This window comes from Amblyraja radiata, chromosome 1, assembly GCF_010909765.2.
Source record: "Amblyraja radiata isolate CabotCenter1 chromosome 1, sAmbRad1.1.pri, whole genome shotgun sequence".
Classification (NCBI taxonomy): domain Eukaryota; kingdom Metazoa; phylum Chordata; class Chondrichthyes; order Rajiformes; family Rajidae; genus Amblyraja; species Amblyraja radiata.
The window spans coordinates 54,736,129-54,763,357 of record NC_045956.1 but is presented as its reverse complement, the minus strand read 5'-3'; the positions used below and the strand labels follow the sequence as shown (position 1 = coordinate 54,763,357).

General features: G+C 44.5%; 1 protein-coding gene across 1 annotated transcript in view; it reads right to left on the bottom strand.

Annotated features, from left to right (window-relative positions):
* dkk2 (dickkopf WNT signaling pathway inhibitor 2) overlaps window positions 1-27,229 on the bottom strand; it is a 51,326-nt gene that overhangs the window by 10,780 nt on the left and 13,317 nt on the right. Inside the window, exons 2-3 of the mRNA XM_033022116.1 lie at window positions 9,724-9,877; window positions 3,445-3,594 (exon numbers count right to left, since the gene is read on the bottom strand). Of these exons, the coding sequence (XP_032878007.1) occupies window positions 3,445-3,594; window positions 9,724-9,877 (304 nt within the window). The remainder of the gene's footprint in view (window positions 1-3,444; window positions 3,595-9,723; window positions 9,878-27,229) is intronic.

Sequence of the window (27,229 nt, the reverse complement as noted above, 5' to 3'; positions counted from 1 at the left end):
CTCCCCCCACCTTATCCACTCCCCATCCCCCCCCCCCACCCCCCGCTCTTTTAAAGGACTTACCGTACACTGTGCTAGCTGTCTTAACCTTCCTGTTCATCGCGGTGTGTGTCTGTATCACCTTGGCTTTGCACCGTGTGAATTTCAGACAGCACTCCCCCGCTTTCCCTGGCCCCCGCCTTTGCGATGTGTGTGTGTGTGTGTGTGTGTGTGTGTGTGTGTGTGTGTGTGTGTGTGTGTGTGTGTGTGTGTGTGTGTGTGTGTGTGTGTGTGTGTGTGTGTGTGTGTGCGTGTGTGTGTGTGTGTGTGTGTTCCACTCTTGACACTCACCGTTCCACTTCCTGGTTTTTCAGCGAGTGCCGTGAGCTTGACACTCGCCGACAATCCACTGAAAAATCGCCTAAGTGGGACAGGCCCTTAACATGTCAACTTTAACTCCTGCTGCAACTTGCATCCTTTATCCAGGCTACTGTTTGGGGGCCTGTAGATAACTCCCATTAGTGTCTTCTTACCTTTACAATTCCTCAATTCTATACACAGCGACTCTACATTGTCAGTCCCTATGTCACCCCTTGCAGGGGACTGAATTTCATCCGTCACCAACAGAGCTACCCCACCTCCTCTGCTCACCTGCCTGTTCTTTCTATAGGACGTATAACCCTGAATATTCATTTCCCAGTCCCGATCCTCCTGTTGCCATGTCTCTGTAATCACCACAATGTCATATCTACCAATCTCTAACTAAGCCTCTAGCTCATCTACTTTACTTCTTATACTTTGCGCATTCATGTATAATACTTTTAATCGATTACTAACCTCACCTTTCACATCGATTCCTATTTCACTTGGCCATACCCTCCTATCACTTTGTAACCTTTCTGTCCCGTTAATTCTGATGTCTTTCTTAACTTTTCCTATACTCTCTTTCCCTTTAACTCCATCCTTGTATTTCCAATTTGTCTCTTCCCCCCCACTATTTAGTTTAAACCCACCCGTGCGTGTAGCAGTGGCAAACCTGCCTGCCAGAATGCTGGTCCCCTGCCTGTTAAGGTGCAACCCATCACTTTTGTACAATTCACCCGTATCCCAAAACAGATTCCAGTGGTCTAAGAATCTAAACCCTGCTTCCTGCACCAGATCCTCAGCCACACATTCAGATCTCCTATCTCCTTGTTCCTGCCCTCACCAGCATGAGGTACTGGAAGCAAACCAGCGATAACCACCCTGGTGGTCCTGCTTTTCAGCCTTCTTCTGAGCTCTCTAAAGTCACGCTGCAGAATCTCTTTCCTCTTTCTCCCCACGTCATTTGTACCGACATGCACTACCAATTCCGCCTGCCCGCCTTCTCCCAAAGGGCCTGTTTCCATGCTGTATGACTCTGGCTATGACAATCAAAACGTCCACGTGTTTAGATACAAGATAAAGGGAATAACATATAATGCAAGATAAAGTCCAGTAAAGTCCAATCAAAAATAGTTTGAGGGTCTCCAATGAAGTAGATGGTAGCTCAGGACCGCTCTCTAGTTGTTGATAGGATGGTTCAGTTGCCTGATAACAGCTGGGAAGAAACTGTCCCTGAATCTAGATGTGTGTGTTTTCAGGCACTTCTTGCCTGATGGGTGAGGGGTGGAGGGAATGACCGGGGTGACACGGATCCTTGATTATCCTGGTGGCCTTGCCGAGGCAGCATGGTGTAGATGGAGTTAATGGGAGGGAGGTTGGTTTGTGTGTTGGTCTGGTCAGGAATAGGCCTCTCAGACCTTGGTGTCCATGCTGAACATGATTCCAAGCTCAACTAATTTCCTTGTCTTGCACGTGATGCATGTTGAAATTCTTTAGTTGCTAGTTTTCATTAGTAACGGATGTGATACATTGTAGCAGCACCTAGTGGTGGCTTGGGGAAATGCGAACCCTCGCTATTGGTTGGCGCCATCACGTGATCGCAGGTGTGTTTTTGCGGGATTTTGCTCCACAGTCGACAGTGCTCCTCCCGTGTAGCTGGAGCTATTATATATATGGCTGACCCAGCATGTGGTTTTCGAGTACCTCCTTTTGTTTGTGATTTCCAAATAAAAATTTGTTTTACTCAATCTGCCTGTCTCGTTAAAACATCTTGCAACCCAAATCCAAAGTGTATTGTTCTTTTGCAACATTTCCATCTAAAACAGGTATCCGCTTCTGAGTTGTGTCTGGTCTTGATCCAAAATGTTGCCTGGCCATTTTCCACCACAGGCGCTGCCTGACCCGCTGGGTTCCTCCATTATTGTGTTCCATTATTTGGATTATTGTGCAGCTCCCCTAAGGTTTTGGCTAACACATTGAAAAACTACAAAGTTAAAAAGTTAAACACTCTGGCTTTTGCCAATAAGTGTTCAGGCTATTCCCAGCAGCTTGGATTGGTCCTGTATGTGACTTCAACAGTTTATCAAGTACTAGTTGAGGCTCAGTTATTTTTGTGTTATATGGAGCTGCCTGCCAAATTTAGATTATGGGATTGATGATAAAGGGTTCTGATTGACTGAAAAACATTGTAAAACCCACAATTAACTTCTGTTTCAAATCAACCTCAAGTATTTTTCCAGCAGTTGTGGTGGTGAACTGCACCGATCACATGGGTAGCAGTTAATAAACCTTCAAAGGAATCTGTTGCAAGCTACACGATGCATTCACAGGATATGTACTGCTTGCAGTGGCTCCGTGTCACCCAGACTGATGATGTTCCAGCTTTGACGCCCCAAGTACACAATACTGAAATCCCTCTAGACAACCAAATCTGACAACCTAGTTCCAATTCCGCAGTGGGGTCAGATGTGATACTCAGCCACAGAGACCCGGGTTCGATCATGACAACAGATGCCGGTCTGTACGGAGTTTGTACACGCTCTCTGTGACTGCGTGGGTTTTCTCCAGGTGTTCCGGTTTCCTCCCACGCTCGAAAGATGTACAAGTTTGTAGGCTACCAAAAATAGACACAAAATGCTGGAGTAACTCAGAGGGTCAGGCAGCATCTCTGGAGAAAAGGAATTTAAGTGGCGTTTTGGGTCGGAACCCTTTTTCAGATCATGTCTGAAGAAGAGTTCTATCCTGAAAGATCACCTATTCCCTATCTCCAAAGATTCTGCCTGACCCGCTGAGTTACTCCAGTATTTTGTGTCCATCTTCTGTACAAGCCTTAATCTGAAGTTCTTTCCTACACAGGTTTGTAGGTCAATTTGTTTCTGTAATCTGTAAATTGTCCCTATTGTGTAGGATAGTGCTGGTTTACGGGGTGAATGCATGTCAGCACGGACTTGGTGGGCCGAAGGGCCTGTTTCCACGCTTTATCATTAAAGTAAACTAAAGTAAATATCCTGGACTGATTTCACTTATTTCAGAAGCTGCGGTAGAAAAATGTCATTGGAGAGAATTTTGAAAGGTTGCTCCATTGATGATAAAGACACTGACCTTTCTCGCGTGATGGTTTAGCCTGGGTGTTGCCCACAATGTGCCAGTACGTGCCCTTGGATCCACGGTGAGTGGGCTTCTTCGAATGCTCTTGGATATCCCCAGTGGCGGCTCTGCGGGCAGCGCCTTCAAGAAGCGCTACACAGATTCCTGGGGGAAAGAACAGCAATGGTCACAAGATTAACGCCCGGCCAAAAATGGAGTCAAGAGTGTTTGATTCTCATAGGTCCCAAAACAAATCGATGTCATTCTTACTTGCAGCAGCACAACAGATATGTAAACATAGTACTCTGTAAAAAAAAACATAACAACTACAAGAGTATATATATATACACGCAAATATACAGTAAATACATGCATACATACATACATGCGTGTGTATGAATGCATATGTATGTATCTATATGCATATGCATATCAAAACAGAGAAATAAACAGTTAATCCATCACAAAAAACTCAAGGTCATGCCTCAGGGGCACACAACAGTTCCACGTATATGGCGGAAGGAATTCACCACCTTAGAAACTACACAACAGCTTGGACCAACAGCCACCTCCTGCCCCATGCATGGAAGTGCCTGCGGTTTACACATTGTCCTCATCACCATCTCCTAACCTACTAAACTGGAGTAGAGATACTGGATCTCATCCTTGATGGCAAAGCAGAACCTATGATATATAAGGCACGAAAATGTACTTGAGCAAGCAGCTAAGTGACCTCATTGAAAGTTGACATGACTTCAGAATTAAGGGACAGAAGTTTAGGGGTAACATGAGGGGGAACTTCTTTACTCAGAGAGTGGTAGCGGTGTGTAATGAGCTTCCAGTGGAAGTGGTGGAGGCAGGTTCGTTGGTATCATTTAAAAATAAATTGGATAGGCATATGGATGAGAAGGGAATGGAGGGTTATGGTATGAGTGCAGGCAGGTGGGACTAAGGGAAAATAATTGTTCGGCACGGACTTGTAGGGCCGAGATGGCCTGTTTCCGTGCTGTAATTGTTATATGGTTATATGGTTATAAACGTACAGATAGTGAAAGGCGTGGATGTGGAGATGATGTTTCCATTAGTGCGAGAGTCTAGGTCAGAGCCTCAGAATTACAGGGTGTTCCTTTAGGAAGAAGATGAGGAGGAATTTATTTAGTCAGAGGGTGGTAAATCTGTAGAATGCTTTGCCACAGAAGGCTGTGGAGGCAAAGTCAGTGGATATTTTTAAGGCAGAGATAGATAGATTCTTGATTAGTACAGGTGTCAGAGGTTATGGGGAGAAGGTAGGAGAATGGGGTTAGGAGGGAGAGATAAATCAGCCATGATTGAATGGTGGAGTAGGCTTGATGGGCTGAAAGGCCTAATTCTATTCCTATCACTTATGATCTTATGAAGTATGTATATCCTCCCCCATCTGTCTCCACTGATATTCCTTCCTCTAACTTCCCATTTTGCACCTCTTCTATCCTTATTTTGTTTTAGCGAAACAACATGGAAACGGGCCCTTCGGCCCATCGAGGCTGTACCGACCAGCAATGACCCATACCTATCTTGCACACTAAGGACAATTTACAGAAGCCAATTAACCTACAAAGATGCACATCATTCGGAATATGGGAGAAAACTAGAGCATCCGGAGAAAACCCATGCAGTCACAGGGAGAACGTACAGACTCCGTACAGACAGCACCCGTGGCCTCTGGCGCCCTAAGGCAACAACTCTACCGTTGTGCCACTGTGCTGCCCTTAATCTCGCATTTCCTGTCTTTTCATCTCTGACTTTTGTCCAAATATCTGCTTATGAAACCCAATGTCAATGCCTTTGACAATGTCACTGCCGGGGTTCAACCAGGGTAGAGGACTGCAGGAAAAATGGTGGAAGTTTAGAAGGATTAAATTAAAAGGAAATGTTACTCAGAACAGTATATACTTGAATTTAAAAGATATGGGAGAGACATACATTTGGTAGGATCTCGTGTTCTTGTTGATAGGCATAAAATGATTAGTGCATTTTATTGAATAATTGCAGATTTAAGAACAAGGATGATCTTAAAATTAGAATCAGATCATAGTCATAGACTCCTACAGCACAGAAATTGGTCCGTTGACCCAACTTGACCACGCCGACCCAGATATCCCATCCAGACTAGTCACACCTGCCAGTGTTTGGCCCATATTCTTCCAAACCTTTCCTCTCCGTCTACCTGTCAAAATGTCTTTTAAATGTTGTAATAGAACATGCCTCAACTATCTCTTCCGGCAGCTTGTTCCATATACCCACCACCCTCTGTGTGAAAAAGTTTCCCCTCATCTTCCTATTAAATCTTTACCCTCTCACCTTAAACCTGTGTCCTCTGGTTCTTGATTCCCCTACTCTGGGTAAACAACTCTGTGCATTCACCCTGTCTATACCCCTCATGATCTTATACACCTCTATAAGATCACCCTTCATCCTCCGGAGCACAAAGGAATAAAGTCCTAGCCTGCCAACCTCACCCTGTAGCTCAGGCCCTTAACTAGTCCTGACAACATGTCCGTAAATCTTCTCTGCACTCCTTTCAGCTTAAGTTGCCTTCAAAGGCCAACTTTGGGGAAAATGGTGATTGAAATCTGGAATTGTCTCCTCCCAAAAACTGTGGATTGGTTTATTTTAGATTTTTAGTTTTAGAGATGTAGTGCTGAAACAGGCCTTTCAGCCCACTGAGTCCTTGACCAGTGACAAATCACAATTTTACTGAAGCCAATTAACTTACAAACCTGAAATTCATAGGAGAGTGGGAAGAAACCAGAGCACTCGGAGAAAGCGTACATGGTCATGAAGAGAACGTACAAACTCTGTACAGACAGTACCCATAGTCAGGATTGAACTCAAGTCTCTGGCTCTAAAAGGCAGCAACTCTATCCCAATTCTCTGCAACTTAATTTGTTAGGGCTGAAGGTTAGTGCAAGATATAGCCTGTAAAGTCTGATCACAGATAGACCAAGGGTCTCCAATGAGGTAGATAGTAGTTCAGGACTGCTCTTGAGGTCTGGTAGGATGATTCGGTTGCCTGATAACAGCTGGGAAGAAACTGTCCCTGAGGTGTGCGTTTCCGCATTTCTACACCTTTTGCCTAATAGGAGAGGGGAGCAGAGGGAGTGGCCAGGGTGCGAATCATCCTTGATTATGCTGGTGGCATTGCCGAGGCAGCGTGAGGTATAAATGGAGTCAATAGAAGGGAGGTTGGTTTGTGTGATGGTCTGGGTTGCGTCCACAATTCTCTGCAATTTCTTGCGGTCTTGGATGGAACTGATCCCAAACCAAGCTGTGATGCATCCCTATAAAATGCATTCTACAGCGCATCTGTAGAGGTTGGTGGGAGTTGGTAGGGACATGCCGAACATCCTAAGCCTTCTAGGAAGCAGAATGTAGAGGCATGGTGTGGTTTCTTGACCATTGCTTCATTACGGGTAATCCAGGAGAAGTTGTTTGTGATAGTTACTCTTAGGAATTTGAAGTTTTCAACCATTTCTACTTTGGCTGGTGCCAAAATCGGGGTATGTGTACCGTCTTTCTTCCTGAAGTCGATCACTATCTCCTTTGTGTTGCTGACATTGAGAGAAAGGTTGTTGATTTGACACCAGGTCATGAGGTTCTTAATCTCCTTCCTGTACTCTGTCCCATCATTATTTGATATCTGGCCCACAATGGGAGTGTCGTCTCAGAATTTGTAAATTTGTGAATTGGTTTTGTATATGGCCGCACAGTCGAGTCGTGGGTGTGCAAGGGGTAAAGAAGAGGGAGGATCATGGTAGAGGATGATTTGTCCCTTCTCCTCACTGATTGGGGTCTGTTGGTCAGGAAGTCGAGGATCCAGTTGCAGAGATGAGTGCTGACTCCAAGTCCCGTGAGTTTGGTGATGAGCTTGGGTAACATAATGGTGTTATCGGCAGAGCTGTAGTCGATGAATATGAGTTTGACCTAGGTGTGAAGAAACTGTCCACTATTCTGAATCTTTCCATCCCCACCATATCTGCACAGAAGATAAAGTTTTCTATTCTGGGATATCAGAGAGGCCCCCTTTCCTTAGTAAATGAGCTATCCCCCCCTGCTGTCAAAGATGGATCTCTCAGCTGCTTCTCCTGTGTCCTGTAGTTCTGTTCCTGCTCCCTCTCTCCTCAGACAGAACAAGGATAGAGTTCCTTGGTCCTCACCTTTCACTCCACCAGCCCCTACATCCAACACAGCATCCTCTGACATTTCATTCACCTCCACCGTGATCACACCACCAGTCATATCTTCCCATCCTCACCCCATTCCACCTTCTGCAGGGACCACACCCTCTGCAACTCCTTGGTTCACTCATCCCTTTCCACCCAAACCACCCCCTCCCGAGGTACTTTCCCCTGCAACCGTAGGTGATGTATCACCTGTCCCTGTGTCTCCTCACTCCTCAACATCCAAGGGGCCCAGCAGTTTTTCTAGATGAGACAGAGGTTACGGCATCCAGTGTTTAGAGATACAGTGCTCTATTGAGTCCACACCAACCAGCGATCCCCACATATTAACACTATCCTACACAGACAACCTGACTTATACCAAGCCAATTAAACTACAAGCCTGTAAATCTTTGGAGTGTGGGAGGAAACCAAAGATCGCGATGAAAACCCAAGTGGTCAGGGGGAGAACGTACGAACTCCGAACAGATCGAACCCGGGTCTCTGGTGCTGTAAGGCAGCAAATCTACCGCTGCACCACCGTGCCGCCCTTGTTTGCGGCATGGGGCATCAATGAATACAGTGAGACCAAGCGTAGACTTGGCAACCAATTCGCCAAACACTTGTGCTCAGTTCCCCAAGGCCTCGTGGATCCCTTGGTTGGTAACCATTTTAACTCACCTTCCCATTCCCATACTGACCTTTCTGTCCTGGGCCTCCTCCGTTGCCAGAGTGAGGTCATACACAAACTGGGGTATCTTATAACCCAACGGTATGAACGTTGAATTCTACAATTTTAGAGAAAACAACCCCTCCCCCACCTTCTTCCCCCCACTATGTACCCCACCCGAGTGCCCCACCTAGACACACACCTATTTCTCTCCTACCCCTCCCCATCCGCTACATTCCTTCCTCTAACCTCACAATTCGCATCTCTTCAATCCTTATCGCATACCTTTTGCTTTTCCAACTATCTGCCTATCAAACCCTCCCCCCACACCCACCCCTAACCAATATCCAGCTATCACTTGCCAGGCTTTGTTCTGCCTCTCCTCTCTTCCAGCTTTCTTTCCCCCCATCCCCCCCCCCATCAAAATCAGTCTGAAGGTCTGAAAAGTGACCTAAACATGTTCTCCAGAGATACTGACTGACCCGCCGATTTACTCCAGCACTTTGTGCTTGTTTTGTAAAGCAGCATCTGCAGTTCCTTGTTTCTACCTGCAGCACATGTTTTACACTCTGTGCCCATATGCCATGTCTTTAGCTAGCAAACTTAACAGGAACCTGAGAAACCACTGGAATTAAAATGTATTTTATCCAAAGTAGGGGAATCAAAAATTAGAGGACATAAGCTGAAGGTGAAAGAGGAAGAATGTGACTGGACAACCTTTTCACAGAGGGTGGTGGGTATATGGAACGAGCTGCCTGAGGAGGTAGTTGAGACAGGTATCAAAACAACTTTTAAAAGAGATTTGGACAGGTACATGAGTAGGAATGGTTTAGAGGGTTATGGGCCAAACGTGGATGGGTGGGACTAGTGTAGATGGGACATCTTAGTTGGCATGGGCAAGTTGGGTCAGAAGGCCTTTAGACTTTAGGGATACAGCCTGGAAACAGGCCCTTCGGCCCACCGAGTCCTTGCCGACCAACGATCACTCTCCTACACACTGTGCTGGACCTCCTCCATTGCCAGAGTGAGGCCATACACAAACAGGGGTGGCTTATAACCCAGTGGTATGAACGTTGAATTCTCCAATGTTAAGTAACTAGGGACAATTACACTTTACAGAAGCCAATTTACCTACACGCCATTACGTCGTTGGAGTGTTGGAGAAAACTGGAGCACCCGGAGAAAACCCACGGGGTCACAGGCCGAACATACAAACTCTGTAATGACAAGCACCCCTAGTCAGGATCGAACCCGGGTCTCTGGTGCTGTGAGGCAGCAATTCTACCGCTGCACACTGTGTTGCCCCCCTCCGCACAAACTGGGGTATCCTTGCTGTACGACTCAATGACTCTAAAATGCATTTGTTCTGTTCCATAATTTCTCCACTACATTGACCCATAAAGGAGTGAGTGAAAGTCCACACACCATTACTGCATTCATTCCCAGGGCAGCACATGGAGTCCCTGTGGCATCGCTTCTTCCTCCGTCTACAGGAGAGGCAAGTGAGGTAGCCTTGATGTTGAGAATGGTGACAGTAGCCAGTTGGTGCACACTCCTTATCGCTGCTGCACGCTTGCTTCTGGAGAACACAAAATAAAATCACAATGTAAATAATTAACGGATGATGAACTATAGGGTAAATGTGAGAGACAAATGCTGCATAGAGGTTTATTGAGGATGGGGGTGGAGCACAGTGGGGGTGAGGGCAGAGATTGTTCAAAATGTAAATATTAGATCAGTTTTTACCCAGAATATGGGAATCAAAAAACAGAGGACATTGCTTTATGGTGAGAGGGGCAAGATTTAATAGAAACCCAAGGGACCACTTTTTCACCGATTGTGGTGGGTATATGAAGTGAGCTGCCGTAGTTGAGGGAGGTACTATAACAGGATTTAAAATACATTTGGACAGGTACATTGGAAGGAAAGGTTGAGAGGAAAGGTACACAAAAATGCTGGAGAAACTCAGCGGGTGCAGCAGCATCTATGGAGCGAAGTAAATAGGCAACGTTTCGGGCCAAAACCCTTCTTCAGACTGATGGGGGGTGGCGGTTTAGAGGGATATGGGCCCACCAGCTTAGATGGGGCATCTTGGTCGACATGGGCATGTTGGGCTGAAAGGCCTGCTTCTGTGCTGTATGACTCTATGACTCTAAAATGCACTCAGCACTTTGCCTTGAAGGCAGAGTATCAGGTTTAGGTGTGCTGTTGGGTTGTAAAGAGTGGCTGCACTCAGTAAGTTACCTCATGTCATTGAGCGCCTGTGAAAGATAGCTTTGTCTGAGATCACTTTCACACCGACATCCTCTTTTTTATCTCCTTTACAGTGTCATGTCTCCTCATACAATGTCCCCTCGCTCCACAGCAACTATCACAGATTTTGATTTTGCTACTTGCTGTTGGGTATGAGAATAGTGGAGAGAACAGTGGAGAAGCAACTGAGAGGGCAATGGCGCACTGGTAGAAGTTCAACAACTGTACCAAGATAACAACATAGGCATTCAAACTACACTGACAACATTTCTGTAGGCTGCGTCGGAAAAACTTAAGCGTGCTTTTGTGGTGAAAGAATAATAGCATTCATAATAAAAATGAAATTAACTAAAAACTTTGGCAGTCAACTTTATCGTGAGAATCTCTATTACAGGGCTGGCAAAGAAGAGGGCCATTCAATCCGCAAGCGAAGCCGCAGAGAAAGCCACTACAGGTGGCTTTGGATTAAGAGGGCTGATCCGTGGGCGGTTCCCGCTGGGACGCAAGTCGGGGCTTGATCAACCCCGGCTGGGTCGCCTGGGCGAGGGTGTCTGATGTTGTGAGACCCGAAACACCTGATGACCCCAGGAGGGAGGGACTGTGTAGATGGGGCATTTTGATCAGCATTGGAAAGTTGGGCTGAAGGGCCTGTTTCGTCACTGCATGACTCTATGACTAGAGACCTGACTCTATGACCTGATCCACTCCTCCCAACTAAACAAATTAATTGCATTTTCAAAATGTATATTTAAACTTTAGAGAAATGCAGCAAATAGTTTTAAAGTGCCCAAGTAATACCCAAGTCTTCAACTTACTGACTAAATAAATAAATATTAAAAACTGAGTTATGTCTGAAAGTCTGAGCAAATCTTTATTAAATGACTTTTTTGCTGAACTAATTATATTATTTTTATTTTTTACTTTCAATCATGGTATCAAATGGATGTTTGAGGTAATTTTAATATGAATCAATACTGTTAAATATATTGCGTGAACAATTACTTCTTTTTCAAGAGTTTAATATTCTTTGTAGATCTGTTGACCGAGAGACCGCAGTCAGTCCTTGTTGGCAAGAACACCTCAGGCTCGATCACGCTGAGCACCAGCTCCCCTCAAGGCTGTGTGCTCAGCCCGCTGTTGTTCACACTGCTCACACATGACTGAGCTGCTAGATTCACGGACAACAGGATTATAAAATTCGCAGATGACACCACAGTGGTGGGACTCATCAGTGGAGAGGATGAAACAATGTACAGGGAGGAAGTGAAACAACTAGTGGACTGGTGCGGCAACAACAACTTAGAATTAAATGTAGACAAAACAATGGAGATGATTGTCGACTTCAGGAGGTCGCAGCCCAAACACACACCCCTCAACATCAGTGGCACCACGGTGGAGAGAGTGGAGAACATAAAGTTCCTCGGAGTGCAGATCACAGACAGTCTCACCTGGTCCAGGAACAACACTGGGATTGTCAAACGGGCCCATCAGCGACTGACTGAGGAAACTCAAACAGGCCTCACTCCCCACCAACACCCTCAGGACATTTTACAGGGGCACGGTGGAGTCTGTACTCACGTACTGCATGAACACGTGGCACTCCAACTGTAACTGCTCAGACAGGAAGTCTCTGAAGAGGGTAGTGAGGGGAGCAGAGAGGATCATTGGCGTCTCGCTACCCTCGGTACAAGAACTGTTCCAGAGCCGCTGCCTGAACAAAGCACTAAGCATAGTAAAGGGCACCCACTCCCCACACATCTAGATCTCCTGCCATCAGGCAAGAGACACCGTAGCATCAAAGCCCGGACAACCAGACTGCTAAACAGCTTCCTTCCACAGGCTGTGAGGCTGCTAAACAGTCACTCCACCTGATTCTGCTGCTTTTTGCACTGACAATTTAATAACCCTGGCACTGGCCACTTAAATCAGCTGCCCTGGACAATTTATGACTGTTTTTACTTGTATTTTAATGTTGCTGTTTTTACCTGCACTTTTTAATTATTCATACTGTTTTATCAGGGACTGGATTGTTTTTATTGTTTTTATTTTATGTGTGAAATGTTTAAGTTTTATGTGCGATGCTCCGGTATTCCCTGGGAAACGTCTTCTCATTTTGCACTGTACAACTGTTGCTTTGCAAGATGACAATAAAGGTTGATTGATTGATAATATTATGACCAGTTAGCCTACACTGTGAACACTCAAGTCTTGCTCATGCAGACACTGGCCACTTGCCTTAACGATCATCTTTGACTATGCAAGGCTCTCCACTATTCAGAGCTGAGTTGCTTTTACACCTTTCATTATGTTAAGTTTATTAATTCCATGCATGTAGATATGATGTGTTCCAGTGGATACAAATTCCTCAGTGGTCACGTGGTAAATGTGTGATAGAGATAGTGCTCTCGTTACTTTGATGCTAATTGCAAAAAGAGGCATATCAAATGTCACCGTTGTTCCAATAAATCATATTTAACAACATGCAGCATAAGATACTCCCTTTGTTCTATTCATTACCTCCACGATCTCTCCTGTAATTTGATTTCTCTCTGACCCTGTTCTAGCACAGAGACTTTGACCTGAAATATTAATTCTGTTTCTCTTTCTACGGATGCTGCCTGAACTGCTGTGTGTGGCATTTTCTGTGTTGCTTTCTGATTTCTGACATCCGGAGGTTATTAATTTTTATGGATGTCTTCCCCCGATGTTTCAATAAATGTCAAGAGGCAGGAGTGTTTAATTGTCATATGTGTTGGCTAAGGAACAATGACATTCATACTTGCTGCAGCTTTACAGACCCATTAATGCAATTAGACACAAATAAATATACAATAATTAATGACATAATAAATTAATGATCAGTTGTACTAGGTGAGCAGACCATAATAGTGCAAAACCTAAGTCCATATTGCAACTTAAACAAGTCCATAGTAGATCGTAGTTGTTGAGGTTATGGTTAGTGTTGTGCAATATTCAAGCTTGTTTTTGAAGCTAGAGGTCACAGTTTTCAGAATCCTGTATCCTATTCCCAATAGTGGGATGAGTGCGTGATCAGGGCGCTGTGGGTCTTTAATGACATTAACTGCCTCCTTAAGGCAGCGCTTCCTATAGATTCCTTGGATGGCGGGGAGGTCAATATCTGTGATGGACTGGGCAATATCCACCAATTTCTGCAGTCTCCTTCATTCCTGGGCATTCAGGTTTACCAAACCAGTCCATGATGCAATCAGTCAGTATGTTCTCTACTGCAGACTTGTAGAAGTTGGATAGAGTGTTTGGAGACAAACCAAATAACCTTAATCATCCTTAATGTTGATGAGTTTTCTTTGGGATTGATTAATGTGCTGGGCCCAGGACAGATCTTCAGAGATATGCACGCCCAGGAATTTTGTAAACAGGCTTGAGAGAAACCAGTAATTTGAAGCCGATGATTCCCTAATCTGACCTCAGTTTGTTCCTATTTGGATCACTTCTTCATAGGGAGTAACCAGGCAATTACCTTAAGGGAGCTAAAAACATACTGCTGGAGGAAATCAGTGGATCAAGCAGCGTTTGTGGAGGCAAAGGGAGGTTGACACTTGAGATCGAGGCCTTGATCAAGTCTGCATCACCTCCTCCACAGATGCTGCTCGACCTGCTGAGCAGTTTGTTTTTTGCTCCTGATTCCAGTATATGGTCTCCTGCATCTCAGTCTTAAAGGGACATCAGATCAAAAGCATATCTCCATTTTTGCATCCATGTCCAAATCCTAGGCAGCCCCAAAGTAATGACATCAGAGATCAGTTAGTGTAGAGAATAAAAAATGATTAATGACTATAGCATTTTAGTTTAAAGGATTCAATGAGCAATCATAAATCAATTTCTTTCTCACTTCATAGTGCAATAAGTAAGATTATCACTTTATAATAACTGCCATGTATCTGTAATTCATTATAAAGAGGCTGTACAGTGAATCCCCTGGGGTTCCACGGCAAAATCCATTATACCTTTTCATTACATTTGGGACTGTATATGTATGGTGCTGCAGGGAGTAATCCTATCCATTCACAGTCAGTAGTGTGGATCTTAGCTCTGTGTGGTACCTCTCCCTCTGTGCTGTTAGGTTGTGGCTTCATGCCCTGCACTGAACACTTCAGCACACGTTCCAGACTAACACCGCAGTGTGAGAGGTGCTGTTATCATTCAGATGGGTATTGTATCAAAGTTGCTAACAATGCAAAGAAAACTGGGAAACAAAGTTGTGAGGAGGACACAGTGACAAGAATTGGGTATGAAGGAACTGCAGATGCTGGTTTAAACCAAAGATAGACACAAAATACTGGAGTAACTTAGCGGGACAGGCATCATCTCTGGATAGAAGGGTCTGAAGAAGGGTCACGACCCAAAATGTTACCCATCCCTTCTCTCCAGATATGCTGCCTGTCCCGCTGATTTGCTCTAGCATTTTATATCTGTCTTTGGTGACAAGAATTGGATTTGGTACATGAAAACAGCATTGTAAGCAGCCCAAATGTGTCACAAAATAATTGCGACATTTGTTATAAAATGACGCAAAGTGTTGGAGTATCTCGGAGGGTCAGGCAGCATCTCCGGAGAACATGAATAGGTGACATTTCTGGTCAAGAGTTCTATTCAGATTGAAGAAGCGTCCCAGCCCAAAACATCATCTAGTCATGTTCTCCAGAGATACTGCCTGTCCCACCGAGCTATATGATCATATTGAATGGCGATGCAGGCTCGAAGGGCCGAATGGCCTACTCCTGCACCTATTTTCTATGTTTCTATGTTTTTCTATTCCATGTGATACTGATTTGGATCATATAGCTCATTGTTCAAATGCTTAGCAAAAGAGTTGCTTGAGCATATAAACATGTTAAATGGATTACTAACTTGGGGAAACGTGATGTGGGAAGGGAGGAAAAGCAATGTATTATTTAAGTGATGTGAGGCTGTCGAACACTGCTGTTCAGAAGGGAACTTAGTGTCATACAAAAGTTAGCAGCTATAACAAGTAACTGAGAAGGTAACTGGGATGTTGGGCCTTTAAGGCTGATGAAATACAAAAGTGGAGAGTTTTGTTACAAATGCAGAGGAATTTGGTGAGATCACACCTGGGTATTGTGCAGAATTTCCATCTTCCTACTTAAGGAAGGATAGATATACTTGCCTTGGAGGCAGGTCCACCGGATCGATTCCAAGCATGAAGGGCTATTTTTTGTGAGAAATAATCAAGCTGATAGAGGACATTACACTCAGGGGTTTAGAAGAATGGAAAGTGAAGTTAGTCGAGAAATAAGACTCCAAGAAGCTTCTGAGGAGATGCTTCCTATGGTGGGGAACCTAGACCTAGGAAGCAGAGCCTCAGGATAAAAGGTGGACCCTTTCGTACAAGAGCATAGAACAGCACATGCCTAGGACACAAAAGACACAAATTGCGGTGTAACTCAGCAGGTCAGGCAGCCTCTTTGGAGAAAACGGATGTCTAACGTTTCGGGCCGGGGCCCTTCGTCAGATTGATTGTGGGGGTGGGAGAAAGCTGGGACAAGAGGTGAAGCAGGACAAAACATGGCAGGTTAAAGGCAGACACAGGCAAGGGGGGTTTTGATAGGTAGATAGTTGGAACAAAGGCCAGAGATTAAAGCATAGGCGTGAGTCAGAAGGATTGAAGAGTTGCAAATTGTGTAGCCAGAATGGAGGGGGAGTGGAGGGGGGAAAGAGGTGCGAGTCCAGGTGGGGCACAGGTGAGGGGGGGGAGGAGGAGGAATTGGAGAACTCAATGTTCACATTGTAAGTGGAATATGAGTTGATGTTCCTCTGGTTTGCCTGGGGCATCACTATGGCAATGGAGGAGGCCCAGGACAGAAAGGTCAGTGTGGGAATGGGAAGTAAAGTTAAAATGGTTTGCAACCGGGAGATAAAGTAGGCCTTGGTGGACCGAGTGCAAGTGCCCAACGAAATGGTCATGTGACTACTCTTAGTCTTGCTGATGTACAGGAGCCAATTCGAGAACACCCAATACATTAGATGAAGTTAGCAGAGGTGCATGTGTACCTCTGTCTCACCTGGAGGGCTGCTGCATGAGGTGGGAAGTATAGGGACAGGGTGGTACACCTCCTTTGGCCCACGTTGTCTGTGCTGCACATGATGCCAAGATAAACTAATGTCCTCTGCCTTTGCATGATCCATATCTCTTTATTATCGACATAACCAAGTGCCTATCTAAAAGCTTCTTAAGTAGAAGAGGAGAAATCTCTTGTGTAAGAGTGTTGTCAATCTTCCGGTCTATCTTCTGGTCTATCTTCCGGTCTATCAGGTAATGGAGACCGAATCATGAAGTACAGGAAAATGAGGACCAAGCAAGAAAATTAGTTTCGGTCTTCATCTTACTGATTGGGGGAGCAGGCACCTCAGGATGTATATTCTACTTCCGTTTTAACTCTTATATTCTTATGAGGATGTTTAACTAAGATCCCCATCTACTTTTTCAAGTGGTGATACTTTCCCAGGCACAAGTAAGGGAATTTCTCTGGTGTACTGTTTCCCTGGCAAGGCAATGCACACACCCCAATTTACAATGATGGTGCTGTAAATTGCTCGTTTCTAAGCTTCCCCCAATCTGGTTTCAGCAAAAACACTGAATCAAACACTTGAAACAACTCATCTTTATTTTAACAAATGCGCAATTACAGTTCAACTACCGTACCTATCCCACCGTGGGTTCGATCCTCATATCTGCCTGATCAAGCCATCTAGGCCTCGCTCAAACAGAGACACTCCAGAAGGTCATGCAGTCGCAAGCGCTCTCCCAGAAGATCGACGCTGGACCTCGTGATCGCGGACTTTTATAGGTCCCGGGAACTTGACGGGCCGAACCGCATGGGGGTGGTCTCTTAATAATCCAATTACAGATATCGATTAACCCCATACATAACAGACATTTCCCTAACCCAATAATATAGCATCCAATCCATTCTATGCATTTTGCACCTAATTGACAGGGTCTGCAGATGTTCTTATTCTTTTCTTGCAAATTGTATCAAGGCTGTAGACACACTGGCACTACTCCACAGCTTGTCCCAGCTCTGCAGAGAGCAATTCCAAATTGACCAAATCTCCCAGCAGCCCTGAAGCTTTTACCCCATTTTGAAGTCCTAGCCTCTCCAATTTAGCCAGGATTAACAGTGCCAAAGTAGAGCTTGTCGAAAGCTTCAAGTTCCTAGGAATAAATAGCACCAGCAATTTTTCCTGGACATTGAAGCAATGGCCAGGAAAGCACACGCTACTTCCTTAGAAGGACTAGCAATGTTGGCATATCCCCAACAACCCTCATCAACTCTACAAAAGCTTTTTGTTGGGATGCATCACACCAGGGTTTGGCAACAGCTCCATCTAAACCCACAAGAATTGCAGAGTTGTGCACGCAGTCTAGACCATCACACAAATCAACATTCCTTCCATTGACTCAGTCTACACTACACGCTGCCTCGGCAAGGCCACCAGCATAATGAAGGACCAGTCTCACCCACGGTCACTCCCTCTTCTCCCCTCTCCCATCAGGCACGAGGTACAGAAGTTTGAAATCGCATACCTTCAGATTCGGGGAAAGTTGCCTCCTAGCTGTCCCTCGTCAGCTAGAGTGCGGTCCTGCCTCCCATCTACCTCATTGGAGACCTTTGAACTACCTTTAATCGGACTTCAATTATATATATTGCACTAAATGTTGTACCCTTTGTCTGTGCATTGCGGAAGGCTTGATTGGAATCATGTATAGTTTTTTCTTTGACTGAACAGCACGCAAAAGCTTTTTACTGTACCTCATTACACGTGACAGTAATAAACAAAACTCAACTGCAATTTGTTCATTTGTGGAATGTGGACCACAAGAAATTACTGAGAGTTGTCGATGTAGCCCATTCCACTGCATAGATCAGGCTCACCAACATTGACTCCATCTACAATTCATGATACCTCGGGAGAAACAGCCAACATAATCAAGGACCTCTCCCACCATGGTTATTCCTTCTTCTTCCCTTTCCCCTCGGCAGCAGGTACAGAGGTTTGAAAGCACATACCACCAGACTCAGGAACAGCTTCTTCCCTCCTCATATCAGTCTACTGAGCGGTTCTTCCATAAACTATCATACAGTCCCAACTTTCCAAGCTACCTCATGGTGACCGAGAAAATAATTTCACTGTGTTTTGATCATATGACAATAAAGCACCAATGAAACCATTGCACCGGCCACAACATCAGAGTTCCGTGTACTGATCCAACCTCATTTAATCTGCTTTATCCATAATACTCCTTGCATTGAAGTGAGTCCCATGCATTGATACAAGCATTGCATCCAAGCTTTGACTTTCCTTGTCCTCCTTGGCTGGTGTCCTCTTCATGTCTTCCCACAATTGAAAGGACATCAGGAACCCAATGAGAAGAAACAGAGTGGGCAGCATAGTGGCATTGACTCGACAAGCCATATAATCTGATTCCACACCACACAGAGACGGGGAATCAAGAACCAGAGGACATAGGTTTAAGGTGAGAGGGGTAAGACTTAACAGGAACCTGAGGGGTTGTTTTTTCAACAAAGGGTGATAAATATATGGAACGAGATGGTTGAGGCAGCCTTTCACAGCCTTTTAAAAACATTTGGACAGGTACATGGATGGGATACTTTTAGAGGGATATGGCCCAATTGCAGACATGTGGGACTAGTGTAGATGGGATATGTTCATCAGCATGGGCAAGTTGGGCAGAATGGCCTGTTTCCACGCTGTATAACTTGAAAACCCAATGACTCTAAAGAAATATGGACTTAGAGATAAGAGTCCACCATCCCCACATTGCTTGGTGTAATGATCATCAATAAATATAATTAACTATAATATCTATAGCATCCCCGATGATGAATAGGGAGAGGCACTGAGCCTTGGATCCATTATGTGACTCCTGGTCCGACCCAAAATGTAACCCATCCTTTTTCACCAGAGATGCTGCTACAGACTTCTATGGCTCTGTGGCTCTCTGTAAGAAGTGGATAGGCACTCATTTCCATGGCTAAGGGAAAAGAGCATGAATTTGAGAAAAGATAGGTTGCCCTGCAAGTTCCAGATGGACTTAGTGGGACAAAGGTCGCCCTCTCTGCCTTTATGAGTCTTTGAATCGGCAAGTGTACTACTAAGCAATAAAGATAATATGGCTAAAGTATTATCTGCATCAATAAACAGGAATTACAGGAAAAATGGAAGAAGAGGATATTTATTGGCCCACATGCCGCTCAATGGGAAGATAGCAGTTTGTGACATTTTGTGTGTCCACCACTTTGTGGACACACTGATTAAAGAACTATCAATCTCAAATAAACTTCTCAATAGTAACTGTTGTTCCAAACTTCTAATGCTCATTATGTATCGTAATCTTCCTTAACCTCGGTCATTAAAGGCACGCATCTAACTTTTAGTTCAGGCTTCCTACTCTGAGGTACCAGTGCCAAAACACACAATGTAGTTCTCCTATTCTATCAGCTCTGATATATATCTTTTAAAACTGACCAAAACACTGTATAATTCCAAAGAATAAAGCTATGGTTTGTGCAAACTCTCCTTGTGACTGAGCCTTAGGGAGTCCAGGTTTCACAGCTTGTAAATCTAGCTGCAATTGCTTCAACTCCAATGTTTCCTTCCTAATGAGAACTCCCCATAAGAGAAAGGTTTGTTTTAAAATGTTATTTATTCCTCAGAAAAATCTTCTCCTGCCTCGTGGCCCCATTCCCTCTCAACCTTATCTTTAGTTTAGTTGAGAGATCTACGGCCCACCAAGCCCGCGCCGACCAGCGATCCCCGCACATTAACACTACTCTACACACACTGCGGACAAATTTACACATACACCAAGCCAATTAACGTACATATCTGTACGTCTTTGGAGTGTGGGAGGAAACCGAAGATCTTGGAGAAAGCCCACGCGGTCACGGGGAGAACGTACAAACTCCGCACCCGTGGTCAGGATCGAACTCGGGTCTTTGGCGCTGCAAGTGCTGCAAGGCAGCAACTCTACTGCTGCGCCACCGTAGCCACCCATGTTTTGCATGTTCTCAACTTCTAATCCAGAACATTCTTCCCAAACATTTCCACCTCACCCCCTCTACTACTCTCTTAAATACTATCCCTTTGCCAAAATGATAGGTACTTCCACACCTTTCTTTGACTTTGCACCCCATTATCTCTAAGCTTCTGCAAAGCATTTTGAGACATTTTTTCATACAGGCAAGATTCATATATTGGAAAGTTGGTTGATATTAATCAAATGGTGTTCAAACATATTCATTCTTTCATGCAATATGGGTAACTGAAACAAGTCTGAAAAAGGACCCAAGACGGCCGGACGCAGGAGCAGAATTGTGCCATTCGGCCCCTCAATCATGGCTGATCTATTTTTCCCACTCAACCCCATTCTCCTGCCTTCTCCTCCCAACCTTTGACACCTTACTATTCAACAACACCTCATTCTCTGCTTTAAAATTACCGAACGACTTGGCCTCCACCGCCATTTATGGCAATGAATTCCACAGATTCAATACCCTCTGGCTAAGGAAATTTGTCTTCAAAATGTTGGCTGTCCATTCCCTGCACATATGCTTCCTGATCTGATGAGTTACTCCAGCTCTTTGTGTTTAGTTCAATTTAGAGATATGGCGTGGAAACAGGCCCTTCAGCCCACTGAGTCCGCGCCGACCAGCGATCCCCGCACATCGGAGACAATTTACAATTTTTACCGAAGGCAAGTAACCTATAAACCTGTATGCCTTTGGAGCGTGAAGGAAACCAGAGCACCCGGGGAATATCCACACGGTCACGGGGAGAATGTACAAACTCTGCACAAACAGCACCCGTAGTGTTTTGATATATGTCTGATTACAAAATAAGTAAGCTAGCACATACTATACAGAGAAAGATGACTGCACACACACTCATGTTGGGATCAAATACAGGAATGCTTTATTTCCAAGTCAAAGGTCACTAACTGATTTACTGAGCATGTGCGAGAATGAGTACTGATCATACGCATAAATTACATGGATATTATCACATCCCTTCCGTTTTGACATTTTGGGGTTACATTTCCAATGATCCAAAACAAAGTAAATGTAAACACTTTTCATAATATTACACCATAGTAATATGGTTTAACTTAACAGAATAAAACAACTGTCTTATTTCACAATTTCAGTCATAGTCACACTTGTGACATTTCAATAACACAAAATAATGTTCACATGCTTTTTTCTCATAAGCATGTAGGTACATCACAACCAAACACATTACTTTGTGACATACTCGCCGTACCTTTCTGGCGGTCTGACAACTCTTCCTGCCGAGACTTTGTGATTGTGTTTCTTTCAGAAGAGTCTTTCTTTTCAGTGTGTACATTCTGTACATCACATCTAGTTTCTTCTCTTGTGTCACTTTGTTTTTGTTTAGATTTCTCTGTGTTATGAGTTTTACGAGTCGCATCTTTTTCTGGTGATGCATGTTGTGTTGGTTTTTTCTGTGTCAGCTGAGGTTGCAAAGGTTTCTCAGTCTTCTCCGCATTTGGTGGTTTCTCTGGAGTTATGTGTGGGAGTTCTCCGGTCTTCTTCAGATCCACGCGATTACGTTGGATTAGTCGTAACTGTCTCGACTTCGTATGATCTCTCATCCAGTCGTTTCTGAACTGTTGTTCTCTACCATCTGGTATCTCCTAGTTTATAGGGTTTGAGACTTACGACATCACCTTCTTCCAGGATTGGCAGATCCTGGGCATGTTGGTTGTAGATTTTTTACTGTTTTCCTTGCAAATCCTCCATCTTTTTCCTCTCTGTGAGTATCTCAGCACCACGTGGTTTGAGGAGGTTAGATGTAGTTGGAAGTGTCATCCTTCCATGTAGTCTTTGTGCAGGACTACTGTTCAATCCTTGCGCAGGGGTGTTGCGTAATTCCAGTATTGCCAAGTAAACATCTGTCTTGGAGTGATTGGTTTTCTTCAGCACTCGCTTAGCTGCCTTGACTGCCGATTCCACATTACCGTTAGCTTGGCTATGTCTTGGAGAAATTGTGTAGTGGTCAAATTCCCATTTCCTGGCAAATTTGGTGAACTCCTCTGATGAGAACTGTGTCCCGTTGTCACTTACCACAGTGCTGGGAATTCCGCATCTTGCAAAGTGGTTCTTGAGTTTCACAATGATTGTCCTGCTGGTCAGGTCGTACAGTCTGTCTATTTCTCAGAAGTTAGATAGATAATCAACTGTGATTAAATAGTGCTTTCCCTCAAGCTCGAACACATCGCTTCCCACTTTCTCCCATGGTCGATCTGGGAGGTCGTGGGGCATCAAAGTTTATTTCTGATTCTGTTGTTCGTACGTCCTGCAGGCTTCACAGTTTGAAATGAATTGTTTCACATCAGAGTTCATTCCGGACCAGAAAATGCATTCTTTAGCATGTCTGAGAGTTCCTTCCACTCCCAGGTGAGGTCTCCTTCATATCTCTGCGTAGAGTGACAGGGATTACAACTCTCTCTCCTTTGAATACTAGGCCATCTTGCACACTCAACTCGTCTCTGACGTTGAAGTACAGTTGTGCTGCCTCTGGAACTTCTGCCTTGTGATCTGGCCATCCATTTTGGATTACTCTCTTAACTGTTTGTAGTGTTTCGTCTTCCCTGGTGTGAGCTTGGATGTGTTTGACCTAGTCCTCTCCCAGGCTCAAGGACTCAACTATGTTGACATCAGTGAATCTGGTTGATCTTGTGGTGTCAGGGAGGTATGCTTGGGAGAGCATATCTGCTAGATGCATGTCTTTTCACTTCACCCATTTGATCTCGATGTCATAGTGTAGCATCCTCATCATCATGCCCTGGAGAAGTCTTGGTGCTGTATGCAGAGGCTTTTCAACTATGACTTCCAATGGCTTGTGGTCATTCTCCATGCTCACTCTCTGTCCGTAGGTGTACTGATGGAAGCGCTCGAGGGCAAACACTATTGCTAGTGCCTCCTACTCAATCTGAGCATATCTCTGCTCGGTTGGCATCAATGCACGACTCACATAGGACAGTGGTTGTCCTTTCTGCATAAGTGTTGCACCTAGACCTGCCTTGCTTGCATCACATTGTATGGTCAGCTGTTCATCTATTGTGTAGCACGCCAGGATAGGTGCCGTTGTCAACAGCTCCTTGATCTTTGACATTGCCTTGTCATGTTCTGATGACCATTCCTACTCTGCTTCATTGAGGGTCAATCTCCTCAAAGGCTTGAATATGTCCGACAGCATTGGCAGGAATCTTGCACTGCCTTGTAATCTTTGGATTTCTGTTGGATTGGTTGGGTTGGGCATCTCTAGGATAGCTTGGATCTTCTTTGGATCCGGTTTCAGGCCACGATCTGTAATTATATGTCCTAGAAATGTGATACAAGTAGTTTTCACTACTGACTTCTGCCGTTCAGCTTCATGCCTCTGTCTCTGCATCGCTGAAGAAGATCTTGCAGTCTTGCATCGTGATTCCTTTCTGCATATTTTCTGGTGTCCCCTACTCCGAATAGGATGATGTCATCTGCAATACATTCCACTCCCTTTAATCCTTCTAGGGTTTGTTGCAGCTTCTTCTGGAAGATCTCTGCACTGACTTTCAACCTAAATGGCAACCTCTTCCAGTGATATCTCCCAAAAGGGGTTGTTAGGAAACTGCTCTCCTCATCTAGTTCGCAGTGGAGGTATCCTGACTTCAGATCAAATTTGGAGAAAATCTTCGCCTTGGACAGCTCGGGGAGTACATCCTCTATGACTGGTAGTCTGTGAGTCTCCCTTTTCAGGACTTTGTTGATGGGTCTAGGATCTATGCAGAACCTCAACTCTCCTTTTTCTCCGTAACGACCAGCCTGCTACACCATTCAGTTGGTTCTTCGACTTTCGTCCTGCTCAAACAGCTTCATGAGACCATTCATGACATTCTCTTTCATGGCTACAGGTACCGGCTTTGCAGAACACTGTGATGGGGTCACATCCTCCGTCCTAGTTACCAACTTGACCTTGCCAGGCAGTCTCCCAGGTCTTTCGTCGCCAAAGACACCTTTGTAGCTCTTGAGTAATGAGTCAGCCTCGCTAACAGCATTCAGGCTCTTGAAGTTCTCGTAGTGAACCGTGATGAGTTTCATCTGTTGTGCAGCATTGCTGCTCAGGAGCGGTGTGAGCCAACCTTCCTCTATCACTATGAAGTGAACCCGGTACTTCTTGTTGTTCATCTTGTTCCGGAGTATAATTTTCATCCTACCTCCCGCCAACAGGTTGGATCCGTTGTACATCTTTAAGATGATTTTCTCTCGTCTAATGTCCTCTTTGTTAGGTACAAAATCCTTGGGAATCACTTTAACACTGGCACCAGAGTCAAACTGAAACTTGCCGACCTGCATCTCAGCGAATAGGCCTGAAGAGGAATTGTTTCCAGCTGCATTGATCTCAATGTAACTCACAGACTCTGTGTCAGAAATGGACATTGTGTCAGATGTCTCTACGACCTTGTGCTGATCCCGTTTCTGCATGCTCTCCTTCGTCTACCTGCAGCAGCAGGCGAAGTGGTTTTGTCGTCCGCACCTGTTGCAGTCCTTCCCATATGCTGGGCATTCCTCCTTCCTACGCTTGTGCGTCCTTGCACAGAACTTGCACTTGACCAGTCCCTGATTCTTCCACTGAGAAGGAAAATCAACCATCTTTTCCCTCGGTTTGAATCCTTCCCCCTTGTGTATTGTTGGCTCTTTTCCAATGATCTGCATTCTTGCCGCTGTTACCTCCGAGGATCTACATATGTCCACAGTCCCCTGTAGTATCAAATTCCTCTTCTGAAGAAGTGTCTTCCTAGTTGACCGGTCTGCAATGACCAATGACGATTCGATCTCGAATGAGTCTTTCTCTCAGGCAATCACTGAAGTTGCATGTCCTAGCAAGCTCCTTCAGCTCTGCAACATACGATTCAATGCTTTCCCCTGATTTCTGGTCTCGTTTATTGAAAATGAATCGTTCATACGTTTAATTCGTCTCTCCTATGATGATGGTAGACATCTTGTCAATGATGACTTTCACATCCGTCTCATTTGCTACCATTTCAAACGTCAGGGTATTGAAGATTTGCACGCCCTCTGGTCCAATACTATGCAGGAATATTGCTTTTTGATACTGTTTCTCCTTCTTATCCAGTTCTGTTATCATTGCATAATTTTCATACATTTGTTTAAACATTTTCCACTCTTCCACCCTGTTCTCTTTGAGCTTTAGATTGGGTGGTGGAGCCACGTGGAAACATGGACAGGTCTGCAGCATTTTGAAATATCAGCGTTTTCCCTTGCTTTTAATAGCTTATTTTATCTTTAAGCAGTCTCACAGCACGTTGTTTTAAACTTTGACTACCACAGCGCTGATTTACATGCAGCATCTTATCTTTGTGTGTTCACTGACCTGCATTCCACATGCATGCAGCTAGTCTGATCGCTGAGCGTTGAAACACTGATTCCTGAAAGCTTTTCAAAGCATTTTTGCTCATCATCATAGTGTCTATTTGATTCACAAATCTTCACTTTCACCGCTGCCACCATGTTTTGATATACGTCTGATTATAAAATAAGTAAGCTATCACATACTATACAGAGAAAGATGGCTGCACACAGACTCATGTTGGGATCAAATACAGGAATACTTTATTTCCAAGTCAAGGGTCGCTGACTGATTTACTGAGCAAGTGCGAGAATGAGTACAGCTCATGCGCATAAATTACATGTATATTGTCACGTAGTCAGGATCGAACCCGGGTCTCTGACACTGTGAGACAGCAACTCTACCACTGTGTCACCATGCTGCCCCCGTATGTTCTGTTGCTCAAGATCTCAGCATCTGCACTTCCTTGTGTCTACAAGTCAAACAATGTGTTGTTTCACCTTAATTACCTTGAAGGCAATAATTAATTACCTTGAAGGCATAAAGATCAACCATATAGTGTGAGGCTGGATTCAAGAGGCAAGGTGAGTGACTGCCTTTGGCATTAAGGCACGATTAGACCCTTGACATCAAGGGAAGAAAATGAGCATTAAAAGAAAATGCAGATAATGTATTGTCTTTCCATTGACTGGATAGCACACACCAAAGACTCATCACTGTACCTTGGTATACGTGACAATAAACTAAACTAAATAACTAAATAACAATATGAACCACCTTCCGGTCTTCGGAGACTTCACCTGCAGCTAACAATGATACATCCGTGCCCTCTAGTATTGATTTTTCCATTGTGTCTACCCTATCTATGCCTCTCCTAAGTTTATATACTTCTATAGTAATTTAAGATCTCACCCATCTCGTGTGTCACCATGTATAGATGGCCAAGCTGGTCTTTAAATGGACCTAGTCTCTCCCTAGACTCCCTTTTGCCCTTCCATATTAGTAGAATCTCTTGGGATTATTCCTTTACCATGTCTGCCGGATCTATCTCATGCCTTCTTTTTGTCCCTCTTATTTCCCTCAGATGTACTCCACACATCTTCCTGACCCTGATTGCTTAACCCTGAATACTTCATACCTCATTACTTCATTAACTTCATGACCAATTTCCATCCTGCACTCAAATTCACTTGGACCATCTCTGACAACTCCCTACCGTTTC